At 44.5% G+C, this 23,693-nt stretch overlaps 1 protein-coding gene across 1 annotated transcript; it reads left to right on the forward strand.

Moving 5' to 3' along the window:
* Positions 1-6,288: 6,288 nt before the first annotated feature.
* Positions 6,289-21,464, forward strand: LOC311124803 (uncharacterized protein; the record flags this gene model as incomplete). Its single annotated transcript, XM_084198898.1, has 9 exons — positions 6,289-6,311; positions 13,898-13,959; positions 14,144-14,214; positions 14,342-14,542; positions 19,574-19,661; positions 20,098-20,240; positions 20,476-20,688; positions 21,076-21,154; positions 21,346-21,464. 9 exons carry the CDS (start codon positions 6,289-6,291, stop codon positions 21,462-21,464), a joined length of 999 nt encoding a protein of 332 aa, XP_084055024.1.
* Between the last annotated feature and the right edge of the window lie 2,229 nt (positions 21,465-23,693).

Consider the following 23,693-nt stretch of genomic DNA (forward strand, 5'->3'; position numbering starts at 1 on the left):
CATCGCGGGTTATCTGTATTTATGTACCCTCTTATTGTTCTCTTTTGCCTGACCTTCAACTAGCAAGGTATGTTGTCCTTGGCGCCGTAATTTGTCGATATAAAACTGTGGTAAAGTTACACAAAGTGCTGTTACGCAACTACAGGTTTTGTTACAATGTGGACAATATAAAGATGTATGTTAACAACTTTCACCGAGCTCGCTAATTAGGGTACCTATTGTAACTCGGGAGTATTTGGGTCAGTGTTTGAGTGAGTTTCTATGTGCTCACGCAGGTGCCCGAGAGCTGTGGCTGCACCAAGGGCTAAACTATTGTGTGTTGTCTCTTCGTGTACAGGTATGTCATTTATTTTGTCAGAATTATGTTGTATATCATTTTACTTGTATTGTATAGTGTGTTGTTAGGCACTGAATGTGTGCATGCAGCACCTGTTCTCTTTTGCCTGACCTTCAACTAGCAAGGTGCCCGAGAGCTGTGGCTGCACCAAGAGCTAACATATTGTGTGTTGTCTCTTCGTGTGCAGGTCGAATAAAAATTATCCAACCATCAGAATTCCAGTTGTGGCAGTGTCCTAATTACGTGACCTGCCGACTGGTCAGCTCAAGCCGACCGCCGGAGCTGTGCATGTGGATGAGGTGCACGACCTGCGCATGTGAATTTGTTGATGGCTTACTGTAAGTGAATATATACTGTAAACAGTGAAAGTGAATGTAGCATATTCATTAGATACAGGTATTCGTGCTTATTTGTATGTTTTGGATTAATTTGTTTATTGCATTTATTTTTTTTGGTATTTGAATGCGCTAAATTACATTGTATTTTAGTGCTCTGTTGAGCCATGGAAGATTCTCAAATCCATAAGACGTGTTATGGTGGGGATTTTAGTGTGGGTAGAGGGAGGGGTGTCCTTCCATTTACACCAATTGTACAGTCAGCTCCTGGGAGTAGAGCGTTTGCTAGTCCTGAGTTTGCAAGCACTGGGAGGGGTAGGCTGTTTGTTCCACCTGACCAGGGTATCCCACCTCTGTCTTTTGATGTACCATCATCCACAGTACTCGGTGATAATGGGACGCCTCCGAGTCAGCTTAGTGACCTTATTAAGCAGATTGGTTCAGAGATAGGAGAATCTATCAGAGCGAGTTTACTGCAGCCTGGGGTTTCAAGTCTTTCTCCTGCCCGTCCCCCTCACCAACCCCAGCAGTTTCCCCTGCCTGAGCAGTGTGGGTCAACCTTTATTGATGCGTCCAAGCTGAATCTGGTTGTGAAGTCAGATGTTAGTGCTCCACCTCTTTTTAGGGGTGATGGCTCAGATAAGTACTCTGTCCTGGAGTGGGAGGAGTTAATGGAAGTCTACCTAGAGAAGAGGGGTTACACTGGGTCTGGGAATGTTGGGGAGGTGATGTCTAGGCTCATGGGGAGGGCACGGGATGTGACCAAAGTCTGGAAGCGTAACAACCTTGTTGTCACAGATGTTAAGGCGGTGTTCAGTGTTTTCAAGCAACACTTTGGCGATACTGTCTGCTCAGGTATGCCATTAGCTGATTTCTATTCAATCAAACCATATGCTAATGAGGGTCCAATAGATTTCTGGATTAGGCTTAACAAAGCTGCAGAGGCAGCCGAACAGTACCTTGTGAGTGAGGGCAGGACCTTACCCAATCAGTGCTCAGAGTTGGCAGTCATGTTTGTACGCAACTGTCCTGATAAAGAGTTGGCCCAAGTGTTCAAGAGCAAACCCATTCGTGACTGGACAGCCAGTGAGGTACAGGATCGGTTGGATGAACTGTTAAGGGAACGTAAAGCATGTAGAACACAACTTTCACAGCAGGTTGCTGCTGTTTTTGACTGCCCTCAGGAGGGAGTGGGTCCTGTGAAAAGACCTAATGTGTCATCTTTTTCTCAATGTGGCCGTGAACCAGACCAGGCACCATCTGTATCTGAGGGTGGGACATTAAAGAAAGTTTTGACTTTGTTAGAGAAGGCTCTGGTCAGCAATACTCAGCAATACTCAGTCTGTGAGTGGCGCAGTGGTCTAAGGCACTGCATCGCAGTGCTAGCTGTGCCACTAGAGATCCTGGTTTGAATCCAGGCTCTGTCGTAGCCGGCTGCGACCGGGAGACCCATGGGGCGGCGCACAATTGGACCAGCGTCGCCTAGGGTAGTGGAGGGAATGGCCGGCTCAGTTCGTAGAGCATGGTGTTTGCAACGTGTCAAAGTCACGTCAATTCAAATCTGGTATTAGGAACAAAAGAGGTCAACACGACTTCTAAGATATACTAGTTATTTTAATTAATGCAAAAACCTTCAATGGTAAATATGATGTTTCGTATATACGGGCTCTTTGAAATACCTCGCAGGGCACTTAAGATAACTAAAACATTGTTTCAGATCCAATACTCAAATACTCTGACAGAGAAAGTTTCCCACTTCTCTGCTGGCCAATTAGAGTAAAGGACTGAATGTGGTTTAAACTTTACTCAGCCAATCCGTTGGTTCAGGTGTTGGTCCCATCTCCTCGGCGCCATTTGTTGCACACTTCAGCCAGGCACAAGTTTATCATAACAACCTGTCATAGTGAGAAGAGCCAGCTCCCTTAGACATCATTCCTACGTCCAAGGAAGGTTCACAGATCACAAAGAACCATCATAGTCTAGCATTTGGAGACACAATCCTTATCTCATTTTACCCCCTAAAACAGCTCTTCACATCAATCACAGCCTGCCAGGTGTCACAACCTACATTAGCCCAGTCAAGAATGCATTCTTTCTAAATTAGTCATCCCATCAATTTAGGAGAATAATAAATCCCCAATAATCCCCCTTTTCACACCTAATAAGGTGTGATTCAAAAAATAAGAAAACACAGATTGTCATTCATTATAATACAATACAAACAAAAAATCACACTTTTATTAATAGGCCATAATGATACTAAAAAATGTAAACCCTCAGTTCATCTACACCCAACTTGCAAATTGTTACCAGTCATCAAAGAACTTCAAACCATATAACACAGGATTAATAGAACACAAAACATAAAACTATTAACACATAAAACACAAACAAAGAAGGACATTTTGACTCCCTTTTGACACCCTCTAGGGTGTGATTCCAAAAATGTGAAAGGGAAAATGTAAGATTCCCTCTGTTGACACCATTTATGGTGTCACTCCAAATAACAGTTTGAACAGAATATAAACAACCCTGAGTATAACAGGATATGGAAATTAAATCACATCAAAAAATTAATAAACAAAAAATAATATTTCTAACCCTCTATTTCTCCCCTACACCTAACATGTACTGAGTTGGCTACCAGCCACCCAGGAATCCTTTACCTTCACCTCAGGAGGAATAAACAATCACAGTGGTTAGTAAAAACACAAGGTAATAAATGAGCAAAAACTGAAATTAAATGCGTGTATATATTTTACTAGGCAAACCATGGATCATCCAACTTGGTCTCAGAGTCAGTGGCAGAGTCACCCGCAACTTCCTGGGCTGGCAACAACGGCATCACTCCTGACACCCGCACCACTCCTACCACTGACTTCCTGAGACAGGGAATGATACAAGCAGCACAACACATCAACAATAAAAACACAATTACTAGGGTCAGAAACCCAGTAACCACCATAGAAGAATACTTACCGAACCAGTCACTTAACCAGGAGAACAGCCCACCACTCCCCACTCCAGCCATGCTCTTCATTTCTGCTGACAACCTTCCAGGCCAACTAGGGCCTTTGTGATGCTCCCGTCCGGGCTAGTATTGTTAGGAATAAACGTACAGCATTGTTCCCCAAACATCTTACACACACCCCCTTGGTTAGCAAGCAACATGTCAAGTGCTAGTCTATTTTGCCTAGCCACCCTAGAGGTGGCCTCTAGTTGTTCCGACATTCCAGTCAGGGCAGTGCGTGTATAGTTAACAAATCGCTGTTGGTTATAATAGATGTAATTTATCCAAGATCGCTGTTTAGCAGCATCTATGGCAGGTCCTATGATTGGCAACAAATGCCACAACCCATTATTCCTGTTGAGTGCCTGGAACTGTAATGGTACTCCCACAGGCACCCCCAACAGGTTAGAGTGGATCTCCTCTCCTGCTGACCATGGGGCACTACGTTTCCCCCGCCTCATTCTCTCTCTGTCTGGGGCTAGCTGGGCGATGCCCAAAAGTTGGTCTGAGGAAACATGAATAATGGTCAGAGGTATAATCAAACTGGCTAATGCACACGTGCCCTGCCAGTCCCCCTTTAGAATCGGGGTTAGTTTTCTATTTGGTCCACAGATCCACCACACATCAGCCACCCCTTTTGTCTGGGTTTTACCCTCTACTGGCCAAGTGCTGTTCATAGTTACATTCACAGCACAGTCCCCTGGTGGTAGCCTACCATAGTTAACACCCTTACCTGTTCCAGTAATGCAACTGTAATTACCTCCATAAGCCTGAACTCCTTCAGGTGCCTTTTGTGGGGGAACCTCAGGGAAAATCAAACTTAGGGCTTTGCACAGGGTGGTGTTTGGCAGTGAATGTTAGAACTCTTCCAATATGCACTGCCATCCTTCCCCTTCTCCTAAAGCGAATGGGTGGGTTGCCAACCCAGGTCTTGCATGCCCACAGATAACACAATTCTGCCTGACCAGTGTCCTAGCCGTATACCTCTTGTATGCCAACCACATATTTTCTTTCCCTTCATAGCCAGTTTCTGTCCCCAATTGGTCGCTGTCCGTTATATCCCTAACATTAATCACCCGAACGGGGTTTGGTACCTTAGTGGATTGAAGCTGAGCTGGTCCTGGAGTGGTGATGTGGTTCAACTGGGTCTGTCTCTCCCCAGCTGCAGGTTTGGGTGTGACCACGATGGTGAACACACCCATGGTGTCTGGTCCGGATCGTACTGCTGCTAAGGTGTACACACCTGCGTCTGTAAGTTTAATGTCTTGGATGGTTAGTAGGATTTCATCACCTTTACATGCACCCCCTTTTGACCCCTGCACACCCCTTATCATTGAAAACCTAGCTGCTTTAGAAGCATCTCCTATTACATATGGATAGCCTCTACGCCATTCCCAGAAGGTGCCAACATTTGTAATCATAAAATCCCAATATGGACACCACTTTCCCCCACACAGATAAGTACCTCTCTTTAACACATGGGGATACATTTTGTTACAGTTTTCCTTCTGGTTCCAATTGCAACCAGTGTCCCCAATTCCACTAGCCCTATTCCTCCATGACCAGATCTTACATGGTTCTAGGGACATCACTTGAGATTCCCCTTCCTGTAAGGTAATGACTATATTATGATACTGACTGGATGTCACTGTTCCCCATAGGGCCAGCCCCGCTAGTAACCATACCATCCTCCCCGTCTGCAGCCAAGTCCTGTTGTACTTGATCTAGAGTTCTTCCTGGAACTATATCTTTGGCACAATGTGTTCTGTGGTACCACACGTCCTTCTTACTCGTGTTTACCCTCAGCGAGTGACTTGATACCTCTTTCACCTGAAAAGGCCCTTCCCACCTTGGCTCCGTCCACTTCCTGGAATGCACCTTCACTCTCACCCAATCTCCCACCAGGATGTCTCTGTTCTCGTCCGTGGTTTCAACAGCAGGAGTGCGCACTTCCACCACCTGTTTAGACAATCTTTCAACAAGAGAAATTAGTGCCTGCATGTAGTCTGTATATCTGATTTTTGCAATATCTAGCCTAGCCTCTTCTCATCCATTGTGGTCCATCAATGTGTGCAATCCCATGTGCATGGGCAGAGTCTGTGTAGATGTCCACATTCTTTCCTTCACTTAGTTGTAGAGCTCTCCTCAACGGCCTAAGTTCAGCTAACTGTGCTGAAGCTTCATTGGGACCAAGTTTCTCTGCTTCCATTACTTCATGTCCTCCTTCTGTGTCTTGTTTCACCACTGCATAGGCAGCAGTGTTTCCTTCCTTTGGGTCCTTTGACCTGTAGCAGCATCCATCAGTGAACAGGGTGATTTTGTTCCCCTCCAAGGGTGAGTTTTGCAGGTCCATTCGGACTTTAATCTGTTTGGCTGCTCTATCCTCACAGACATGTGGTTCTCCAAAACCCATACCATCGGTCATATTGGTTGCTGTTGTCACATATGTAATGTGCTTTGCCGTGATGGCCTTTGTTATGCTGGATTTTCTTTTACTGGACATTGTGAAAAGTTTGGAGCCTATAAAAGCGGTCACCCCATGATCTGTATTGATTTCAAGTGGATGTCTCATCACAATGTGGGCTGTTTTACCTATAGCTTTTGCAATGGCAGCCATGTGTCTGGCACAGTCAGTCTGTCCTGTTTCAATGTTGTCCAGTTTCGCGCTATAGTAGTGTAACACTCTTCTTTCCCCCTTTTGTTTCTGATACAGGATGGAATGTACATAACCATCCTGCTCAGAAACATCCAAACAGAATGGCGTGGTGTAATCGGGTAAGGACAGTGCTTCAGCCTGTGCCAGCATCTGTTTGAGTTGGATTAAAGCTGCCTCTGCTTCCGGAGTCCACTTAAGGACTGCTGTGAGGTTTCTGTTTCCTGCTTCTCTCAAGATTGCCCGCAGTGGTTCCACTTTAAGACAGTATTCTGGCACATGCGTTCTGCTATATCCAGTAAGGCCAAGAAATGACAAAAGGTGTTGTACAGTAGTAGGTTTGGGATGTTCCAAGATGGAGGTCCTCTGAGCCACAGACACAGCTTGTCCCTTCCCTGACAGCACTCTTCCCAGGAACTGGACACTTCTCCGACAGCACTGCACTTTCTCTTTCTTTACCTTATATCCCTTTTTGGCCACCAACAGGAGAAGGGACTTGGTGGCCTGCAAACAAGACTCAGCAGTGGGTGCTGCCAACAGAAGATCATCAACGTATTGGAGTAGTGTCACCCCCTCAGGTAATGTTAGTTCTTCCAAGTGGCTCTTCAGGATAGCGTTGAAGATTCCCGGGGAATCACGGTAGCCTTGTGGAAGTCGGGAATACGTAAATTGCTGCCCTCTATAGGTAAATGCAAAAAGTGGTTGGGACTCTGGATGTAATGGGATGCAGAAAAATGCATTGGCGAGATCCACTACTGTAAACCAATCTTGGGTGGGTGAAATGTTCTGTAAGGCCAGATATGGGTCTGGTACAGGTCGAACATCTGGTACAGTTACTTCGTTGATTGGTCTGAAGTCCTGCACCATCCTCCATTTCCCAGTGTCACCTTTCTTTACTGGAAGGATGGGTGTATTCCACACAGAACAGGTTGGATATATAACCTGTCCTTTTTGGAGTCCTGATATCGTAGGCTCAATACCCCTCGTCTTCTCTTCACTGAGAGGGTATTGAGATTTGTGAACTGGGATAGTGAGTTCACTTCCTTCTCGAATGGAGACAACCACTGGTTCTACATCAACCAGCCCCACATCTTCAGCACTTGTTGTCCACAGTTCCTCTGGTAGTTGATTGAAAATGTTAGGAGTATCCGGATGATCAGTCATCTCCCTGCCATGGTAACGTGATCTCCTCACAACCTCTGGTTTTGACACATCATCCACATTGAGTTTAATTCTCCATACTTGATTTCCCTCAAGGAATGCGCTTTCCACTTTGTAACAAGAGGTTTTGTTCCACCGTAGGCAACTTGCTGCCTTTACCGCTGGTCCCAGAGATCTTGCCTCATATCCAAATCCCACGAGAAGGGTAACATGCGGCATAGAATCATTAGGAAGAGCAAACCATTTGTCTGTGAGTACCACGTCTCCATCCATGACCATGCAGCTGGTAGCCACTCCTTCTTTGAGTATGTACATATAATTGCTGGTCACAATCGGGCGCCTATCGTCCATTTCCTCCTCCCAGGCTTCATCCAAGTCCCTGGTATAGTTCATTGTCATGTGCGGAGGGTCCTCAGGTGGATAGTATGCATTTAAGGTCTGTATCCAGGCCTTCCATAGTTGGAACTCTCTGCATACTCGGGGAGCATCAGGGTCAGTATCCATGAGCTTCAGCCAGTAAACATATGCTTCCTCCTCATCTTCCTCGTTTAGGTGTGTTCCCACATATAGCATGTGAGGGGGGTCGGAGAGTTTTTTCATGATTACTGGCATGAGATCATCTATGGGCGTGATGGATGCATGTAAACCCTCCTGGTTACAATAGATACTACATCCCAGTTTGGAAAGCAGGTCCCTCCCCATGAGCCCCATTGAGCATTCCGGGTTGTATAGAAACTGATGGGTAACCTGTTGGTCATCCCATACAACCTCCAATGGAACTGTGTATGGCTTTCTCATTATAGCCCCAGAAACCCCAGAGAAAGCTTGTGTTTTGGTAGTGAGTTGATATGTTGCTTGTACAGAAGACCATGTACATCCTGTATCAATCAGCATATTATGTTGTCTTCCTCCAATTGAACATGTCACTATCGGCTCTGAACCTGGTGGGAAAGTGTAAATGTTGGTGGTGGGATCCTTATGGGTTTCTGGGCAGCTTCATTGGTAATTGTGTTCATCACCCAGCCATGACATGCTGGGCAGGAAGGCAGCGTTAGGCACTGCTGGGTCTTGTTTTCGGTTCTGCTGTTGTGGTGGTTGGTGCTGCTGGACTGGCATTCCTCCTCCTTGCCAGTTTCCCCATCCTTGTTGGTATCTCGGTGCTTGTCTTCTGGACTGTCCCATGTAACCCCTCCCTCTTTGTTGTCCCTGTCTTGGGAGATAACAGTGTCTTGCCAGGTGGCCATGCATCCCACAGTTAAAACACCCTTGGTCAGCGTATCTAGGGGTGTATCCCTGTTGTCGTGGTGGTATATAGGATTGCTGGTATGCGGGTGCACCATATCCAGGAGGACCAGAAGGTGCCATCATTTCCGTCATTGCCTGTATTACAGCAGTAACTGCAGCAGTAGTATCATTTCCGGGTGCAGGAGTGGTAGGATTAGATGTTGGGGTACTGGTTACCACCATTTGTTTTCCCGGCTTGTCCTCTGTCAGTTGCTTCTTCAGAACCTTTTTCTGAAGTTGTTTGAGTTCATCCTCTTCCTTTCGCTTACCCTCTCTCCATCGTTCCACATGGTGTTGTGCTATCTCGGTAAATTCCGGAATTGATTTTGCGGTGATTGCCACAACTTTTTCACATTCAGCTCGAGCCTGATCCGGGAGTCCCCCCAAGCAGTTTGTCAGGAAGAGGTGCTTCATGGTGTCTTTTCCTGGTTCTTCATTCCATGCTTGCCTCCAGAGGCACTTAGCCCTCTTCATGTATGCTGGTATGGTTTCATCGTCATTCAATATCAGAGTTCTCATCAGTTCGGGTCTGGCCTGGGTAGGATACTTCCTCCTTATGACATTCCATACGTCACTGCGGTGGGGGTCAAATCTTGTAGCCGACCACACTTGCCCTCTCAGTCCCCCAGAGGTCATTATCTCTCTGCATTCCTGGTCTCCCATACACCTGTTCATTACAGTAACCATATCACCTATGGTGAGTTCATCCGCTGCTGTGAGACTCTCAAAAGACTTCACCCATCTGTGTCCAGATTCATCAGGTTGGGGGAGACTGTCCACCAGTGTCTGTATGTCTCTGTGAGACCATGGCTTGTAAACTGAGACCCCCCCTGGGGTCTCCCTCAACGGGTACTGCCCCCCTTTGTGTCCTTCTCTGGACTGGGCCCTGGCTCGGGTATGGTATGCAGGTCCATCATTGTTGTCCCATATGTCTCCATCAAAAGCTCCACATATTAGTTTTTGTTGTTTCCCTCTTTCCTCCTCACTCTCTTCCCCATCTCTGAGGTCAATACAGTGTCCCCTTACTGGTGAGCGTTCACTTTCACTTCCGTTCTTGTTCGCTTTGAGCTCCATTTTTTACTTTTGCAATTGTGCTTCCTGGTGTCGTACTTCCTCTTTTATCATCTTCAACTCTTCCAGTCGTTCTTCATCTCTCTGTCTCTCAAGTCTCTCCCTCCTTTCCCCTTCTTCAGCATCCTTGTTTCGTTGCCACTCCCCCTGGGCTAGACCACCTCTTACGTTTCCTCCAGTTAGGCTCATTCTCTCTTCCTTCTCACTCTCACCGTCACCGTAAATACTCCCTCCTCCTTCTGTTCCGCATCTGTTCCCTGTCTCTCCCTCAATTCTACTCAGTTCAAACACTCCTTTTTCTAGCGCTCTTGCAGCTTTTAGAAGTACATCCACTTCTCCCCTTCTGTCAGTCATATCGCTCTTTCTGACCCACACTCCTTCTTCCCCCTCATCTGTCCTTTGTTGATAGTGGACTTTTCCCGCTATATCCAGAACCGGAGCCATTGTTTTTGGGTGGTCTTCATATGGTGGTGGCGCTGTTGGTAAGGGTGGGTATAAACGGGTCCTTTCCTTTTGTCCTGTTTTCTCCGCACACAGTTTCTTCAATTTTCCAAGCATTGCTAGGCCAATCCTCTCCTTTAGCTTTGCTTTCTCCATTGCGTCTTTAATTTTGCCACTGCGGGGCTCTCCTTCACTTTTCCATTCGCCTTCTGCTTTCTGGGTTTTCCGTTTCAACGTCTCCAGTATTCTCCCTGGTTCGCCTTCTACAGGCACTCCATCGGGGGACAGTATACAACCATCGTCTATCCATTCTCTATAAAGTTTTTCTCCTCGCCTGCTCCATTCTTTTCCATCTTTTCCTCCGTTTGTTTCAAGTGTGGATTTTAGAGCCTTCAATATTCTTTCCGCTTCTCCGCTGGTAGTCATGTTTTTTTCGTTTTAATTTGTAATATTCGTCCGCTATTTAGTTATTTAAAGTACATCTATCTATTATTCCCACCTAATTAGTTAAACTCGGCGCCAGGTTATTTCAACCTTAATTGTTTGAAAGCAGTATTCTTACAGTGCCACACATCAAATGGTAAATTGAAGGAATAAACCCAATTGTTTCAATTATTTAACCAATGTGGCGATACATCAAATTAAACGCCACACATCAAATGGTAAATTGAAGGAATAAACCCAATTGTTTCAATTATTTAACCAATGTGGCGATACATCAAATTAAACGCCACACATCAATTGGTAAATTGAAGGAATAAACCCAATTGTTTCAATTATTTAACCAATGTGGCGATACATCAAATTAAACGCCACACATCAATTGGTAAATTGAACGAATAAACCCAAGTTTTTCAATAATTTAACCAATGTGGTGATACATCAAATTAAACGCCACACATCAATTGGTAAATTGAACGAATAAACCCAAGTTTTTCAATTATTTAACCAATGGTTGATACATCAAATTAAACGCCACACCATATCACTTCAATTTACTTATTTAAAAGCAGTATTACGCTATGTCAAACATCAAATGTTATATTTCAAATATATCAGTTCAAACGTTTTAGTTCAGTCACACTCATTCATCACTTTTCATTTCATGTTTTCGATTGTTACTGACGGGTTATATGGTTTGAGTAAACACAAATCCAACATTTATTCCCAAATTATACCGTTTGGACAGCCACAAACGTCTTTTGATTCCCAATTTGTTTTCTATCAAGGTATACAGGTTTATCATTCACACTTTCATGCATACGACAACACTCGCACTGTCTAACTTTTATAGTACCTCCTATGGGTGTCTTTTGTTAACGTTTGCACACTTTAAACTTTATTTCCTAATTGTAATTCTCATCATTTACTGTTTTAAAATATTCTTTGTATTCACAGTCAAAAATGGTACACAGTTAAACGTAGTATACAGTTATCACACAGCAAAAATAGTACACAGTTATCGCACTCACTCACAATACACAGTCATAATCCTATCATACAGTCAAATATGTCACACAGTCATAAATGACACACTTATATTCCACACACAATCTATTTGGGCACACAGCCGCGTCTATTTTATTCAAAACACTGTGCTGAACCTAGCCGCAACCCTTAGTTACGGACCTTGCCAGTCACCAGTATTATCAAAAATTTCCCGAACCTAGCCGTATCTCAGTTACGGACCTTGCCGGTATAATTCTTCAAACCTTAGTCGTACTGTCGTAGTTACGAACCTTGCCGATAGCAATTATTTAAACCAATTATTCCCTATATCTTCCGAACCTTAGCCGTATTGTCGCAATTACGGACCTTGCCGGTAGATGTCAGTATTGTCTCCTGAACCTAGCCGTATCTCACGGACCTTGCCGGTAGAACCAATACTCTCTGGTACCATGGTTTAAACATCACATTTACTAAAGGCTTGCATGTCACAATATTGTGCTTATCTACTCATAATAGTTTCATAATTGAGTTCACTTACATCAGACAGGTGTTTCACAAAATTAATTTGGATAAAGCCAATGTGCAGATCTTTAGTTATTTAACAATAGGTATCTGCTTACCTTTTTAGAAGCCCGGGCAGTTTGTGAAACACACGGTTCGATGAAAGAGGTGACCAAATGGGCCGGACAGTATCCAGCGAAGTCCCTTCTACCAGATCACGTCGGGGTCACCAATTGTCAAAGTCGCGTCAATTCAAATCTGGTATTAGGAACAAAAGAGGTCAACACGACTTCTAAGATATACTAGTTATTTTAATTAATGCAAAAAACTTCAATGGTAAATATGATGTTTCGTATATACGGGCTCTTTGAAATACCTCGCAGGGCACTTCAGAGAACTAAAACATTGTTTCAGATCCAATACTCAAATACTCTGACAGAGAAAGTTTCCCACTTCTCTGCTGGCCAATTAGAGTAAAGGAATGAGTGTGGTTTTAACTTTACTCAGCCAATCCGTTGGTTCAGGTGTTGGTCCCATCTCCTCGGCGCCATTTGTTGCACACTTCAGCCAGGCACAAGTTTATCATAACAACCTGTCATAGTGAGAAGAGCCAGCTCCCTTAGACCTCATTCCTACGTCCAAGGAAGGTTCACAGATCACAAAGAACCAGCATAGTCTAGCATTTGGAGAAACAATCCTTATCTCATTTTACCCCCTAAAACAGCTCTTCACATCAATCACAGCCTGCCAGGTGTCACAACCTACATTAGCCCAGTCAAGAATGCATTCTTTCTAAGTTAGTCATCCCATCAATTTAGGAGAATAATAAATCCCCAATAAACGCCAGGGTTGTAGGTTCGATTCCCACGGGGGGTATGAAAAAAAAAAAAGTAACGTATGCACTAACTGTAAGTCGCTCTGGATAAGAGCGTCTGCTAAATGACTTAAACATGTTAAATGTAGAGGGCCCCGTAAACAGTTCCACAAACGTCAGCATGAGTGCTCTGACTGTGGAAGCACTAATCACTGGACCAAAGCTCACTGTCAGATGCACCAGCTGTGCGTCAAGTGCTTTTCTCCGGGCCACATGAGCTTTGACTGTAGTGAGGCTGGGCAGCGACAGAACCCTGGATGTGGACAGACTGGCAGGTCTCAGGAAAACTAGAAAGCCTCCGTTCTGAGGAGGGCAATGTGGGGCATTCTTATTTTTCCTCCACTGATGATGATATCCAATCTGTTTATTCTTACTTTTGTGAGTCAGTACCCAAGAACAACACAGTCATTTTTCAGAACACAATGAGAATTACTCAGAATGACAGTTTGTTTTACACCACTGTGCTAGTACAGGATAAAGTTGAGCTGAAGGGGATGTTAGATAGTGGGTCCATGGCTACTACTCTGCGCGCAGATATTGTACCTCGGTTGAGGGAGGCAGGAGTGGTAGAGGGGAACTTTCTAGCTCCTTCAGACATCATCCTGGTGGGTTGTGGTGGGAACAAACTAGCCCAGTGGGCATGTGACTTAAAAATTCAACTTTATGGCTTCTGTTATGTAGTCCCAGTGCTTATTGTTGATGGGCAGGTTGATTAACTCATTGTGGGAACTAATGTGTTGAAGTCTCTGATTAGACAGTGATTTTCTATGTGCTCACGCAGGTGCCCGAGAGCTGTGGCTGCACCAAGGGCTAAGCTATTGTGTGTTGTCTCTTCGTGTACAGGTATGTCATTTATTTTGTCAGAATTATGTTGTATATCATTTTACTTGTATTGTATAGTGTGTTGTTAGGCACTGAATGTGTCCCCTGTCGGTCTGTCCCCCTGTCGGTCTGTCCCCTGTCGGTCTGTCCCCTGTCGGTCTGTCCCCCTGTCAGTCTGTCACCTGTTTTTCTGTCTGTGTCCCAGGAGCCAGAGTAAATGCCAAAGACAACAAGTGGCTCACTCCTCTGCACCGGGCCGTGGCTTCCTGCAGTGAGGTACGTGTACTGATACTGTCAGCCCTCACACACACTCCTGTGCATATGTGTTTGACTGTTAAGTGTGTTGTGATTTTTAAATGCACTTTAAACAAAGTTGAACATGATTTGAACTGTGTTCCTGTAGGAGGCTGTCCAGGTGTTATTGAAACACTCTACTGACGTGAACGCCAGGGACAAGAACTGGCAAACGCCGCTCCACATCGCTGCGGCCAATAAGGCAGTCCGCTGTGCCGAGGCCCTGGTCCCTCTCCTCAGCAACGTGAACGTGTCAGACCGGGCCGGGCGCACGGCGCTGCACCATGCAGCCTTCAGTGGACACCAGGAGGTTAGCAATTAGCATGGACATGATTACACACTGTAGTCTACACTTTATACCTGTCCTATCCCCACGTTGAGCTTACTGTGCATCCGATTACTTATATTGGTTGAATGTAGGGCTGTGACGGTAATTGGATAACCGTGACATTGACGGTTTTGGATGAAGAACGCCATGAAAATAAAATAACCGTCAAAACCAAGTATGATTTTCTCTCCATAAAATGTTTTATCACCTTTTATTTTAATGTAGATATACTTTATCCATAGCGGGAGTGTTAACTCTTGATTATATGGTATTGTTTTGCTGACTTAGTTGGAGGAGATATAGACAGTTTAATAGATGGACTATCTTTTGATGCACCGCAATCACCAAATCTGCTCTATGTGCGAATAGGAGAGAATCTTTGAAGGTCAATTCAGGTTAATTGAAGAGGGGGGGTAAGGTGAAAAGTGGGGACCGGGGGTAACTATAGTACCTCTAGATCTATAGCCTACAGGCTGGGGGTGGGTGGGTAGCCTCTGACCTCTGACCTTCACCTCTGACCTTTTTCATTGTTACAGTAGATCAGAGGAGTGAGGTGAAAAAGATGGCTCTCATTGCAAAAAAAAACCCATAACAACCTGTTTGGGCACATTTCAGTTTCACACCTAATGACGATGGAGAACCAGATGACTTGGCCAGCCTGTTTGCAGAATATGCGCCAAACCCATAGGCTACCTACTAAGAATTCCAGCACCACAAACGGGACACCGATAAGTGGCGAGCACTGCCAGACACTGGAACTCGTTATTTAGTCATAGGAATGGTGCCTTTACGAACGGTGGAGAAACCCGCCTTCAAATAAATGCTCTGGAAATTTGACAGACTATACGAGTTACCGGGGAGAAAGTATTTGTCTCAAACAGCGGTCCCTACCTTGTTCAACAAGGTGAAGGGGGAGGTTCAGACAGAGCTAAAGGACGTAGATTTGTTTATTTTTGCACTGAATACGGACATGTGGTCAAGTGTAAATATGACTCCTTACATGAACCTAACAGTGCACTATCTGACGAAAGACTGGACACTGAAATCCAACTGTTTGGAAACAACCTACATTCCGGAATACCACACAGCCGACAAACTCTCCGAAGCCCTGCGTTCGGAATTCCTTGACTGGGCCCTTGATGAAAATCTAATGTCCTGTATCGCCACAGACAACAGGGCCAACATTGTGGCTGAAGTGAGGCAACTGAACTGGCCTTGGCTAAATTGCTTTGGCCACAATCTCCATCTCGCTGTCACCATCAATGTGAAGCTAGAGCACAGGCCGTGTTCTAGGCCTATGTAGAACTCTGGTGGGCACTTTTTAGCAGAGCTGGCGATTTAACAGGGGGACCTAGTAAGGCCCAGACCGAGCTGAACCTCCCAATTCACAACCTCATTCTTGTGAGAAATTAAGTTTTAATAACTAAGCTGTAATAACCATTTATAGGCTATTCAATATTAAAAGAATAAGCTATGCAAAATGATTGTTCATGAATAATTGTAATTCAGATGCCCGAGCAAATAAACAAACAAAATAGGCTAGTTTCCTTGAATCACTTAATGTTGCATTACCATAGGCCCATTGTTTTATTTAGCCAATCATACTCTAATTAAACCACTGATTATAATGAGTTAATAATGAGAATATAGAACATATTCTGGGAATCCTACATGTTACGTGTGTATACTATACCAGAAAGCATGATCATTAGCTTCTTCTGGATTGTTTTAAATCGCGTAGCCTGTCGGAAGGCAGCGGGTGCGGCGAATAGGCTTCCAAATAGATGACTGTTGAGTTGTGAATGTCAGTGAACGAGAGGCTCAACCAGGCATATCGCAATTTTTCAAAATACAATGGAGGGAAAACAGTTTGGAAAGCAATTGGCTTATTGCTTCAAAGAGAAGAAGATGAAAATACTAATGTCTTTTTAATGATCAAAATCCTCAACTTAATTGAGGGAACAGTATCATTGGCATCGGCTATATCCCTGGTGAGTGTGCATATTCACTGTCTTTATCACTGGGTCAGTGCCACTTGAAAGTCGTGTTGAAAAATATTCTGCTAATCTCTCTAGTCATATAAAGTGTAGTAGAATTGCGTGATTTTAAAATAATAAAAGGCCACATTTTTCCAGTGAAAAGAAACCTACTCCACCACCCGCTGCATTGAACAGCCTGTGATTGAGTTATATTATTAGCCTAAATTATGACTATCCAATTTACTAATCACATTAGGAATAGTCAGCTATTTTACATAAGTTCCGAGCTGGTCATGGGTGCACTTCAGCCACGCTCAAGGTCCTAAACGATATTATAACCGCGATTGATAATAGACAGTACTGTGCAGCCGTCTTCATCGACCTGGCCAAGGCTTTCGACTCTGTCAACCACCGCATTCTTATTGGCAGACTAAATAGCCTTGGTTTCTCAAATGACTGCCTCGCCTGGTTCACCAACTACTTCTCAGATAGAGTTCAGTGTGTCAAATCGGAGGGCCTGTTGTCTGGACCTATGGCAGTCTCTATGGGGGTGCCACAGGGTTCAATTCTTGGGCCGACACTTTTCTCCTTGTATATCAATGATGTCGCTCTTGCTGCTGGTGACTCTCAGATCCACCTCTACGCAGACGACACCATTTTGTATACATCTGGCCCTTCATTGGACACTGTGTTAACAAACCTCCAAACGAGCTTCAATGCCATACAACACTCCTTCAGTAGCCTCCAACTGCTCTTAAACACTAGTAAAACTAAATGTATGCTTTTCAATCGAACGCTGCTGGCAGCCGCCCACCCGACTAGAATCACCACTCTCGACGGGTCTGACCTAGAGTATGTGGACAACTACAAATACCTAGGTGTCTGGTTAGACTGTAAACTCTCCTTCCAGACTCACATAAAGAATCTCCAATCCAAAGTTAAATCTAGAATCGGCTTCCTATTTCGCAACAAAGCCTCCTTCACTCATGCTGCCAAACATGCCCTCGTAAAACGGACTATCCTACCGATCCTTGACTTCGGCGATGTCATTTACAAAATAGCCTCCAACACTCTACTCAGCAAACTGGATGTAGTCTATCACAGTGCCATCCGTTTTGTCTCCAAAGCCCCATACACTACCCACCACTGTGACCTGTACGCTCTTGTTGGCTGGTCCTCACTACATGTTCGTCGTCAAACCCACTGGCTCCAGGCCATCTATAAATCACTGCTAGGCAAATCCCTGCCTTATCTTAGCTCATTGGTCACCATAGCAGAACCCACCCGTAGTCTGCGCTCCAGCAGGTATATCTCACTGGTCATTCCCAAAGCCAACACCTCCTTTGGCCGCCATTCCTTCCAGTTCTCTGCTGCCAATGACTGGAACGAATTGCAAAAATCTCTGAAGCTGGAGACTCTTATCTCCCTCACTAACTTTAAGCATCAGTTGTCAGAGCACCTTACCGATCACTGCACCTGTACACAGCCCATCTGAAATTAGGCCACCCAACTACCTCATCCCTATATTGTTATTTATTTTGCTCTTTTGCACCCCGGTATCTCTATTTGCACATAATCTCTTGCACATCTAGCATTCCAGTGTTAATACTATTGTAATTATTTTGCACTATAGCCTATTTATTGCCTTACCTCCATAACTTGCTACATTTGCACACACTGTATATATATTTTCTGTTGTATTTTTGACTTTATGTTTTTTTACCCCATATGTAACTCTGTGTTGTTTTTATCGCACTGCTTTGCTTTATCTTGGCCAGGTCGCAGTTGTAAATGAGAACTTGTTCTCAACTGGCTTACCTGGTTAAATAAAGGTGAAAACAAAAAACAAAACAAAAATATGTTTGCAAATGTGATGATGCATGGAATGCTTGATATTTTTCATGGAGAAAATTAGCTTCCCCAAAATTGAGAGCAAGACTGGCCTAAACGCGCTAATGTTTTCCTTTGCTAATGTCCGTCCCGCCCCCCTGTCAGCTGTCAGTTTTGTCGATGACCACGTACATAAGACACGCCAATCACCGACACCTGAAGTTCCATGACCATCACAGCCCTAGTTGTATGCTTGAGTTTGTTCAGAGGAGGCTTTGAATAAAATCCGATCTGAGTGTGAAATGCCTTACTGAGGGTAAATGGAAGCTCCTCTTGTGCCCGGCTCAGCCTTATACGGTTTAAGGTACTTTACCGTATCCATTTCAGTAAGGCCAGATTGTCCAAATTCTACCCAAATATTGATGGTACATGTGACAGGTGTAAAAGCTCCTTGGTGGACTTGACCCACATGTTCTGGTCCTGTCCCCGTCTGGCAGATTATTTGTCCACTATTTAAAACCCTTTCTGAAGCATTTGATATAAAGTTGCAGCCTAGTGCAGAAATTGCTATTTTTGGAGTACCAAACAACAATCCTTCTCTGACCAATAGACAGCTAGATGCCATTGCCTTTGCCTCCCTGTTAGCCCGCAGAAGGATTTTATTGGATTGGAAATCTATCAATCCTCCCTTAGCCTCTCTTTGGCTCGAAGATCTGAAGCTGTTCCTAAAATGAGAAAAAATGAAGTTACCATTCGAGGGTCAACCAACTCATTTTATTCCTCCTGGGACCCGATGATATCCTATTTTGAACAGCTCCAAACACTTCCTCCAGATTAGTACTCTTGGCCCCACCTTGAGATTACTGCTATATAGGCCTATAAAATCACTTAATCACCTGAAATTGTTAGGCTATTACATTTTTGCTTGAAGTAACGTTGTTGTATACTTTTGTTTTGTTTTCTGACATGTAAGTCAATTACTTTCCCTTTCTTTTTAAATGTGTTTGGAGGCATTCTGGGGAGAGGGGGAGGTCAAAGGGGGACTAAAAGGGGAGAAATGTACCATGTCTTTACATGTTATCTTTCATTCATTGTGAATACAAAATATATTTTTTAAAGGGGAGGCTTTGAAGCCAGATTTAGCGGATTTTGCTGTTTAGTTTTCCTCAACCTGTGTTTTGTTTCGCTCTCCTCTCCCTGTTAGATGGTGAGGCTGCTTCTCTCCAGAGGAGCCAACATTAATGCCTTTGACAAGAAGGATCGCCGAGCAATCCACTGGGCTGCTTACATGGGTGATGAGTTTACCACATCATTTACATTCTGACTAATGTCCTTTATACCAATGAATGAATGAATGAATGGACTGTGTGTTAGTCTCACAGCTCAGCTGTATGAGCCACGTCTAGTGTGTTATTATGTCAGAATCATGTACTTAGTAGGTTGATTAGATGTTTTCAGTTGTACTAACATGATGTAGGTGTTGCTTATGGTGCTGTGTACCACTGTAAACTAATCTATCTCTCCCTCTCTCTGCCTATCTCTCTGTGTTTGTATCTCTGTTTCTCTCTTAACCCCCTTACTATCTCCCTCCCCTTCTCTCTCTCTCTCTCTCTCTCTCTCTCTCTCTCTCTCTCTCTCTCTCTCTCTCTCTCTCTCTCTCTCTCTCTCTCTCTCTCTCTCTCTCTCTCTCTCTCTCTATTTATCCCTCCCCCTCTCTCTCTACCATAGGGCACATTGAGGTGGTGAAACTTCTGGCCTCTCATGGATCAGAGGTGTCCTGTAAAGACAAGAAGGCCTACACCCCTCTCCACTCTGCAGCCTCCAGTGGAATGATCAGTGTGGTCAAGTACCTCCTGGACCTTGGAGTGGATGTGAGTCAACACGCATTCAAATGTGTAGTCACTGTTCAATTACAACTCAATGAAAATACAGAGCTCTAGTGGGTTGGCGAATGATTTCCTTTCAAGTAATGAAGAGATGGAGGTTGGAGCCAGTGTTTTGGGCCAGGGGGTTTTCAGAACCAAGTGACCTGATCAGGAATGTATTGTTTTGTTCCCCCCCCCCCCCTCTCTCTCTCCACTCTTTTCCCTCCCTTGCTCCCTCCAGATAAATGAGCCCAATGGTTACGGTAACACCCCCCTCCACGTGGCATGCTACAACGGGCAGGACGTGGTGGTGAATGAGCTGATCGAGTGCGGCGCCAACGTGAACCAGGTGAACGAGAAGGGTTTCGCCCCACTCCACTTCACGGCCGCCTTGCGCCATGGGGCGCTCTGCTTGGAGCTGCTGGTGGGCAACGGGGCCCTCGTCAACATCAAGGTGAGGAGACCGGATGACCAACACTGTGTCTGAACTAAATAACACCCTATTCCCTATGTAGTGCACTACTTTTGACCAGGGGCCCATAGAGCAAGGAGCCGTGGTGGCACTGCCTGTGTCCCAAATGGCACCCTGTTCCCTTTATAAGTACACTACTTTGGTTCAAAAAGTAGTTCACTATGAAGAGAATAGGGTGCCATTTGGGACGCACACACTGACGCAGCACATGGCTTAGTATTTGGCCCTGGTCTACATTCAAATACCAATGGAATAGGCCTAACAATGCAAACTAAATGCAATCAAGCGCTCCTCCAATACGTGTTTGATTTTGCCTGTGGTCAGCAGCACAGACTGCCGTGTGAACCATCTTTGTCTTTCTATCTGCAGAGTAAAGATGGAAAGACCCCCCTCCACATGACGGCCATCCACGGACGCTTCTCCAGATCTCAAGCCATCATCCAGAATGGTGAGTCGCTGTGAATGCTCTCAACTGAATATATATGAACCAGTAGGCTCTTCAGCATTGTCTTTAGTCTTCAAACCATGATTCACTGGCACAGAGCAATGTTACTTGCAATGTGGTTGAACATAATGCTTCATGATGCCTCTTGGGTCAAGTGGTTGACGTGTGTGTGTGTGTGTGTGTGTGTTCTGTAGGTGCTGAGATCGACTGTGAAGATAAGAATGGAAACACACCCCTGCACATCTCTGCTCGCTACGGCCACGAGTTACTCATCAATACACTCATCACGAACGGAGCTGACACAGCCAAGTGAGAACACACACAGTTTCCAGCAATAATGCAACATGCATCTGCAATTCTGTCATTGACCGAATAGCCGCTTGGAGACTATGCTCAACACATTGTGGTGTGTGGGGGGTTGATAGACAGGGCATTGCAGCATGCTGATGTGTTGATCTGCTGTGGGGTTTAATGAGGACTGTGATGTGGTGCTGTTTCCAATCTTAGCTGAATGAACTGTAAGTCGCTCTGGATAAGAGTGTCTGCTTAAAGTCTAAAATGTAAAAATGTGTTGCAGGCGAGGCGTCCATGGGATGTTCCCCCTCCACCTGGCTGCTCTCAGTGGGTTCTCTGACTGCTGTCGGAAGCTCCTCTCATCAGGCTTTGATATAGACACCCCTGACGACTTTGGAAGGACCTGTTTACATGCTGCAGCAGCTGGAGGGTGAGTGGACTGGTCCAGGCTTTACACCAAGGAATATTTAGTTCATGAACTGTAAAGCCACCAGAAAGAACAAACACATATTCACACTCTTACATTTCACATGGTTTAGCAGTATTGTTTAGAGTTATTTAAAAAATCGTATAGATCATTAGTGCGGTATCATTTCTGTATAATGTGGTTCCATGCCATGGTGGTATTGACTTGAGCTCTGGTCTAAATTGTCTTTATATCTTCTTGAAAGAGAAGCCTGCAAACTGCTCTTGCTAGTATCACTTTTTATTATTGCTTTTAGTAGCATTATAAAAACAGTGATACTAGCAAGAGCAGTGTACGGGTTTCTCTTTTCTTTCAGGTTCTCATTGTTACCATCCACCTGATAGCTCAGATGAACGAGAGCCTTTCTGAACTTGATATCTTGTTACCATCCACCTGATAGCTCAGATGTACGAGAGCCTTTCTGAACTTGATATCTTTTTACCATCCACCTGATAGCTCAGATGAACGAGAGCCTTTCTGAACTTGATATCTTGTTACCGTCCACCTGATAGCTCAGATGAACGAGAGCCTTTCTGAACTTGATATCTTGTTACCATCCACCTGATAGCTCAGATGTACGAGAGCCTTTCTGAACTTGATATCTTGTTACCATCCACCTGATAGCTCAGATGTACGAGAGCCTTTCTGAACTTGATATCTTGTTACCATCCACCTGATAGCTCAGATGTACGATAGCCTTTCTGAACTTGATATCTTGTTACCATCCACCTGATAGCTCAGATGTACGAGAGCCTTTCTAGACTTGATATCTTGTTACCATCCACCTGATAGCTCAGATGTACGAGAGCCTTTCTGAGCTTGATATCTTGTTACCATCCACCTGATAGCTCAGATGTACGAGAGCCTTTCTGAACTTGATATCTTTTTACCATCCACCTGATAGCTCAGATGAACGAGAGCCTTTCTGAACTTGATATCTTGTTACCGTCCACCTGATAGCTCAGATGAACGAGAGCCTTTCTGAACTTGATATCTTGTTACCATCCACCTGATAGCTCAGATGTACGAGAGCCTTTCTGAACTAGATATCTTGTTACCATCCACCTGATAGCTCAGATGTACGAGAGCCTTTCTGAACTTGATATCTTGTTACCATCCACCTGATAGCTCAGATGTACGAGAGCCTTTCTGAACTTGATATCTTGTTACCATCCACCTGATAGCTCAGATGTACGAGAGCCTTTCTGAACTTGATATCTTGTTACCATCCACCTGATAGCTCAGATGTACGATAGCCTTTCTGAACTTGATATCTTGTTACCATCCACCTGATAGCTCAGATGTACGAGAGCCTTTCTGAACTTGATATCTTGTTACCATCCACCTGATAGCTCAGATGTACGAGAGCCTTTCTGAACTTGATATCTTGTTACCAGGAACCTGGACTGTCTGAATCTGCTGCTCAACACAGGGGCAGACTTCAACAGAAAGGACAGCTTCGGAAGGTCTGTCTGTGGCATCAAATAACTTTCATATGTGATCTTTATGATAATGGGGAATATAGTATAGGGGCATATAGGAATTATTATGGGGAAGATTGGGCGGCAGGTAGCCTAGCGGTTAAGAGCGTTGGGTCAGTAACCGAAAGGTTGCTGGTTCGAATCCCCTAGCCGACTAGGTGAAAAATCTATGTGCCCTGCAGAAAGGCACTTAACCCTAATTGCTCCTGTAAGTCGCACTGGATAAGAGTGTCTGCTAAATGTAAAATGTAAATGTTTTACAGCTCCAATAAGCTGTTTCTGTTGTTGATGTTGAATGGTT

Source organism: Coregonus lavaretus (genome assembly GCF_964263955.1).
Source record: "Coregonus lavaretus genome assembly, contig: HAP1_SCAFFOLD_5717, whole genome shotgun sequence".
NCBI classification, from domain to species: domain Eukaryota; kingdom Metazoa; phylum Chordata; class Actinopteri; order Salmoniformes; family Salmonidae; genus Coregonus; species Coregonus lavaretus.